The sequence below is a fragment of the Sphaerodactylus townsendi genome, linkage group LG05 (genome assembly GCF_021028975.2).
Source record: "Sphaerodactylus townsendi isolate TG3544 linkage group LG05, MPM_Stown_v2.3, whole genome shotgun sequence".
Lineage (NCBI taxonomy): Eukaryota > Metazoa > Chordata > Lepidosauria > Squamata > Sphaerodactylidae > Sphaerodactylus > Sphaerodactylus townsendi.
The window spans coordinates 12,966,161-12,973,513 of record NC_059429.1 but is presented as its reverse complement, the minus strand read 5'-3'; the positions used below and the strand labels follow the sequence as shown (position 1 = coordinate 12,973,513).

At 47.3% G+C, this 7,353-nt stretch overlaps 1 protein-coding gene across 1 annotated transcript in view; it reads left to right on the top strand.

The window, feature by feature from the left end:
• Window positions 1-7,353, top strand: part of SUGP2 (SURP and G-patch domain containing 2) — a 29,637-nt gene that overhangs the window by 605 nt on the left and 21,679 nt on the right. The window contains 5 exon segments of the mRNA XM_048498818.1: window positions 677-736; window positions 2,617-2,741; window positions 5,632-6,229; window positions 6,231-6,613; window positions 6,616-7,128. Coding sequence (XP_048354775.1) covers window positions 677-736; window positions 2,617-2,741; window positions 5,632-6,229; window positions 6,231-6,613; window positions 6,616-7,128 — 1,679 coding nt within the window.

Genomic DNA, 7,353 nt, shown 5'->3' with positions numbered 1-7,353 from the left:
GTGGGTTGCCAACTGACTAATGGGAAATTTGGGCCAGGTCTGATCCTCTGCTGGAATCTGCAAGCGAGTCTCTCCTTAGTTTAGCAATTGCCAACAAAAGTGCGTTGCAGAGTGTCTGGCAGGGCGGGAGAAGAGAGCTAGGTAAGGTTGCCAATCTCCAGGAGGAGCCTGGGGGTTCTCCCGAAATTGAAACTGATCTTCTAATGCTGGAGCTCAGTTCCTCAGGAGACAGTGGCAGCTCTGGAGAGCAGACTGAATGGTATCACATCCATGCTTTGCTCCCTTCCCTTCCTAAATTCAGCCTTCCCCTGGCTCTGACCCCAAAACCAACGTTGTCAGCCTTAGGATTACCTACTGAGAAGGGATGCCAGCCTCCAGGCGGGGCCTGGAGATCTCCTGGAAAGAGACAGATATCAGTTCTCTTGGGACTGATGGTTCAGTGGTTGCTTTGGAGGTCGACTCTGCTGATGTCCCTCCCCAAGCCCCACCCTCCCTAACCACGACCCCAAGTGTCCAGGAATTTCCCCACATGGAACTGGCAACTCTACTACTGTGTAAAGTTGGCGTATCTGCCTCAAGTGACAGGTTGATCTTTCAGGTGACGCCTGATGTGAAGAGGCACAGGGAAGAATCTGGTTAAATTTTCACTGTATGCATATGTGACTTTCCCTTGTAGGACAGACGGCGGCGACGGATCGCAGGTGCACAGTAAGAGACTGTCAGAGTTGATCCTGAGGTGAGTGCATCATGAAATTCTTGACTAGGCTGTGGCAGCAAGATTTTGCCTATCTTAGAAAGGGGAGGGCTTTTCATTCCTGGAATGGGAGATCCTGGGAGTTGCTCTGGAAATGCTGACAGGTGTGTGGGGGAGTGTATTTTTGAAGAGGAGACAACAGAAGTGGGCAAAGTACATGTTCCTCAGGCTTGCAGGAGCAGCTTCCTAGGTAGGAAAATGCATGAGGTGATTTAGCGTGGAGAGATCCTTCCTGTTGTATTTGAATGTGGCATCACTCCGTGAAGTTGAGGGCAAGCAGGTTCAGAACTGATGACAGGAATTGCCTTTTTACCCAATAGACCTTCTGCTGCAAGAAAATGGGGACAGCATCTATGGATTTAAAAGAGGAGCAAATATATTAATGGTCGAGGAGGGAGCTGTCAGTCGCAATGATTAACAAGATCCTCCATGACTGGAGGTGGTGTATCTCAGAATGCCAGTTGTCTGAGAGACCAAAAAAACCAAAAGGGAATTGTAGTGCTGTCATACCCTGATTGTCAGCTTCCCAGAGCCTGACTTTTGTTGGAAGAGGGATGGTAGACTAGCTCACTGTTAGTCAGAGGCGTAGCTAGGGAAAATGGAGCCCAGGGCAAAATCGGAGTCCCCCCCAATATGGGCGGCCACCTTCCCCCACCACGACCAAACGACATTTTTTGCACCGGGTCATCTCAAAGTCACCATCACATTAGAGAACATGCCCCAACCTACAAATCTGAACACACCCAGGGCTCCCTACCGTGTTTCTCAGAAAATAAGACAGTGTCTTATATTAATTTTTGCTCCAAAAGATGCGCTATGTCTTATTTTCAGGGGATGTCTTATTTTCGTGCTCCATAGCTTCATGCTCTGGTGTTCTGTTCGACGGGCATGCTTCCAAACAAAAACTTTGCTACGTCTTACTTTCGGGGGATGTTTTATATTTAGCACTTCAGCAAAACTTCTACTACGTCTTATTCTCAGGGGGTGTCTTATTTTCGGAGAAACAGAATAGTTTAAACAACATTGAAAGTGATGCTGTTTTTTGAAGGGGGGGATCCATCCTGAAACAGCATCACTTTTAATGTTGTTTAAACTAGAGAGCCCAGATTCTCCTTTTGAGGGAGCGGGGAGAGGTTTGGGGTTTGCTATTTTGTTTTTGGTTTTAACTAGGAAAACATTTTAAATTATTTTTGTAAACTGCCTTCACCCACGAGAAAGGCAGGAGATAAACATTTTAATTAATAAATGGTTTGCCTGAATAGAAGAAGTGAAGATTCCTTTCAGTGAAAATCCCCAAGAAGAAGAAGAATTTGGATTTATATCCCCCCTTTCTCTCCTGTAAGGAGACTCAAAGGGGCTTACAATCTCCTTTCCCTTCCCCCCCCCCACAACAACAAACACCTTGTCAGGTGGGTGGGGCTGAGAGAGCTCCAAAGAACTGTGACTAGCCCAAGGTCACCCAGCCCAAGGTCACCCAGTGTGTTGGTGTGCACAAGCTAATCTAGTTCACCAGATAAGCCTCCACAACTCAGGTGGCAGAGCGGGGAATCAAACCCGGTTCCCCAGATTAGAGTGCACCTGCTCTTAACCACTACACCACACTGGCTAATCACCACTCCTCTCAGTTCTTCAGGCCCCCTTGTAGACGCAGCCTCAGAGCCAGGGATTTTGATGGGGTTGGGGGAAAGGGAGAGATTTGGCGTTATTTCGTCCTGGTTTTAACTGGACATTCTTTTGAATTGTTATTGTAAACTCCTTGAATGGCGAGGAAAAGCCGGATGTAAATGTTTCAGCAAGCGTGCATTGAGGGGGTCCCTGGCTCTGGGTTGCCAGCTTATGTTTCTGTGATGATTGTGTTCCAGCAGAGCCGAAATGGCTTCCCGACGGATGACACGGGAGACTTTTGATGCTGTCATGGCGGCCAAGGCAAAACGGTACCGTCTGGACCGAAGCGACCCCATCGATGAGGCCCTCCATCAGCTGAGAGGTAGCATTTGTTGATCCCTTTGGAAGAGGGAGTTGGTTCTGTTGGTTCCTTTGGAAGAGGGAGTTGGTTCTGCTTTCAAAAGGAGAGATGGATCAGTGTAGTTTACCCCCTAGATGTGTGTGGCAGTGGAGGGGACATGCTGTCGGGCATAGGGGTCAAACTCGCGGCCCTCCAGATGTTATGGATACAGTTCCCATCATCCCCTGCCAGCATGATGCTGGCAGGGGATGATGGGAACATCCACCTTTACATCTGGAAGGCTGCTAGAAGACATTCCACAATACTAGAAATTAACACTTCCTAGAGAGTGGCTTGTCTGAGGCCACCTATTGAGTTCCTGGTGGTGACCAGAATTGATCTGTGGACCTTCTGGATCATATAGCTATGAGGCCTGCTTTCAGAATTCTAGAACTTCAGAGGTGAAACATTTCAAAGCTGGTGTTTGCTCAAGTCTCACGATTATATTTTCTTCTGTTTATTTGTACAGCAGTTCACTATTTAAGATTGGATGTTGGGGCCCTAGAAGGAATGGAGAGGCATTGAGATAGGGCAGTGGTGGTGAACCTATGGCACGTGTGCCAGAGGTGGCACTCAGAGCCCTCTCTCATGTGGCACGCTACAAGACAGGGATCGTCAATATGAGAGGCTGAGAAAATCACCCCCACCAATAATAATAACACACATCTAGGCTGGCCTTGCTTCTGAGTAAACCCTCCTAGGGTCGTGATTCACCCATTAAAATGTTGCACGGTTGCTTCACCAAGCTAATTTCTGAGTAATGCACACCCCAAATTGTGATTTTTCTAAGCTAAAACCTCAGTATTCAGGTTAAATTGCCATGCTGGCACTTTGCGATAAATAAGTGGGTTTTGCGTTGCAATTTGGGCACTCGGTCTCGAAAAGGTTCGCCGTCACTGAGATAGGGGAATCACACTTCATCCTCCAAGGATCTATCAACTGTGAGGGGCATGACCAGGCTGTTCTTCTGCCCTTTCCCCTTCAATTCTGTGCAGAAGCATATCTAGGAAAAATGGAGCCCGGAGACAAAATCTGAATTTTCCACACACACCCCTCTCCACAGGCGCCCAGGTCTACTGCCCAGAGCCCAGGTTTACCACCTGGAGCCTGCGCCAGCGTCCAGGTCTACTGCCTGGAGCTTGTGCCGTCGTCCAGGTCTACTGCTCAGAGCCAACGCCGGTGTCCAGGTCTATCGCCTGGAGCTGGTGCGAGCGCCCAGGTCTATGTGTGCCCAGGGACATGGGTTACCCCATGTCCCATTGGCGATACGTCCCTGATTCTGTGGCTCCTATGGCATTAGGGACTTTGCTATTTTTCCCTATTGATTAATTTACAAAATCACATTTCTCGGCTCGCCTGCAGAGTCCTCTTAAGTAGTCAAACATCTTTATGTTATCTGGTTGATTTCCTTGCTGTGGTTCTTTCGTAATTAGTACAAGCCACCCACTTCACTCCTGGATATAGTAAGAAGAGAAGGCACTTCTGTTAGGTTATGTATAAGCTTTGCCGGTATTTATTATTTATTTATTTAATTACATTTATTTACCGCCCTCCCCCGGAGGGCTCAGGGCGCTGTCCAGCATCAATCATAGAACATTAAAAACAGCTAAAACAATCACTACCCAATAATTAAAAGAACCATATATAAATTGCAGACGGCTTCAAACTCCCACCCCTCCCCCTTTCTTGTGCCCACAGGAGGCCAGATGTTCACTATATAGCGGAGGATGCTCGGGATGTTACCTCGGCTGTGGCAAACGCCTGGTGGAACAGGTCCGCTTTGACAGGCTCCTTGCAAACTCTGTATGTCCCTTGAGACCCAATCTCACCTGGGGAGCCTGTTCCTGGAGGTAGGGGCCAGCTGGACCGCTTTGGGGCCGGGGATCACCATTAGGTCCACCTCTGAAGAGCGGAGGGGCCTAGAAGGATGATACAGGGAGAGATGGTCCGTTAGGTATGCAGGTCTGAGACCGCGAATGGCTTTAAAGGTTAGAACCAGAACTTTAAACGTGACCTGGTATTCGGTAGGAAGGGGAAGGTCAGCCACACACTCTGAATGTGGGTTAAAAAATAGTTTCCCAATTGGTCTTTTTTCAGGAGGGGGCTTTATTTTTATATATTTTATATTTAAAGAAAGAAAAGCATAATATAATATAATAGCAAAATATTTAAAGAAAGAAAAGCATAGCATAATATAATAAATATAACAAGTGACTGAATAAACCTTCAGGAATTAAAATGGCAAAATTTATGCACGTATGTATATATGTGGGTGTGTATAAATATATATGTCTTTATGTATATGTATTTATGTATAGAGCAAGTCTTGACTTTTATCATTTTCTAAGCTGTATAAAGCCATTCTTATCTATCATTATTCAAATAGTAGAACTCTGTTAAGATTAGTCTTTTAAAGATCAGAATAAACGAAATATCTGCCACACCTTAATTATATTAACAGCAAATCAAGCAGGTGCCCTTCTTACTTCTCAAAAACATCTGCAGATAATAGTGTACTGGAACCGTTTTTGAACATATTTTAGTTACCTTTCTTCGTTCTCTAAGACATTTGGACGTATCAGTACGATGCAAGAAATATAATTTCCATTTTTCCCCGAAACTCCTGCTTTCTGACTGTGTTGAAGCCAGTCAACCAAAAAGGAGAGCCAACACTTGTAATATGAAGGATTTGTCCTGGAGGTCTGGAAAGGTATCTCATAACCAGAGTTAGCAGGTAAGGGTGTAGATTTGTGCCAGTGGGTTGTATTTTTTAAAATGCCCCATTCATAATATCGGGTGTCGGAAAGCTCTTAGGCTAATCTTGCTCTTCGGCCAGTATTACCTTGGTAAGCAAATGTGTCTCTCTCTGCAGTTCAGTCGCGGCCAGTCGTACGCACACGCTATGATGATGACTTTGCGGATGATACCGAGGGCCCACGTAGTGACTGGAGAGAAGACCCCCAAGAGGACTTTTCACTGCCGACCTATAGATCTAGCAGCCCTGTCGCAGAGGAAGATGACTACTACACCAAAAGCTACAGTCACACCCTTCCACGGAACCGAGAGTACGCCCCTACAACTTCCCAGGAGCGAGACTATGGCCATTCGTCTTCCTTGGATCGGGATTATGAGGGACCATCTAACCGGGATCGTGAGTACGACCGCCCAGCAACTCGGAAACGGGAATACGACCAAGTATCTCCTCGGAAGACCTCTAGGCTCTACAATATTGACTACGGTTCTTCAGAGCTGCTGAGTGATTTTAGATCTCTGGGGCATTTGGAAGAGGATTTCAGCACCGTACGCAGTCAGAGTAGTGACTTGGAATACGGATTTGAGCTCGAGACAGAATTCAGTTCATCTTTGCGTGGCGGCAGAGGGAGGGGGAAACGGGGCATGGCCACTCGAGGCATGGCTAAAAACAAAGCGAACATGGCTGGTACCATCAAGAAATGGGAGAATAAAAGGCTGGCTAACAGATGATCAATGGAAGGTCATCCTGATGCGCCCAAGCGAGAATGATGCCTTCAATAAGCCCCAACAACGGAGACCAAATTTGGCCCTCGAGGAGGGCTCGTCCGGTAACCTAGATTACAACGATGCATACGGATCGGAGGCAATTTGAACTGACCAGCAGTTCGACATCTTCGACTTCGGCGTCGAAATAATCAAAATTAAGGCTGGGTTCCTACCAGATCAAGAAAAAAAGACCCGGAATATTGAGACTGCGGGTGCTCTTCTGCTGGAAGCGGAGGCGTCTTGTAGTGCTGCGTCCTTCAAGTGCTCCTAGGCTTCGAGCACGAGACTTCTGCTTCTCCGTGCGTCAAGCCCGCTTACGCATGCGGTAGCGAAAACTCAAAGGTGGACAACGAGTTCCTGAACCTGCTTCTGGAGAAGAAGGCGGTGGTGACCAAGAACTGCTTCTTCAAGGTCATCAAACCTTTTGACCAATACATGATGTGGCTGCAGGACCGCCTCCTGAAAAGCAGCACCCCCCTCCTGATGGCCTGCAATGCTCACGAGCTGAGCATCAAGACCGACAGCCTCAGCGACCGGGTGCAGATGGCCGCCACCTTTGAGACCACCATTTCCCTTTGCCGCAAGTCCCTGGCGCTCTTGGGGCAGACCTTTGCCCTGGCGTCCGCGTACCGGCAGGAGAAAATCCTGGAGGCGATTGGCATCCAGGAATCGGCTCCCCCGCCCACCATGTACCCCAATTTCGACACCTCGGCCTTGTTTGGGAGAGAATACATTGAGGTTTTGCAGAACTGGCTGGAGAAGAGCGGTTGCCCGCTTGTGTTGAAGAAAGAGGCTCCGGAGTCATCTGCTCCGGAGTCATCCGCTCCAAACCAGAGGCCTAAAATTAAGGGTAAGGAAATAGCTTGCAAACAAATATAATGAGCACTAGAAGAAGCAAGTCTTTATTGGCATAGACAACAGTACAACAGTAGAATTAGCACTACGTTCATATTTATGGCAGAGGAGTTTATCCATAGATAATTTAGGACTTCTCACTTTTTTTCCATAAACCCTTTGGAAACTATCTGGGCAAAAAAATCCCCCTTTACTCCCCTTTGTTTCTGATTCGTTTATT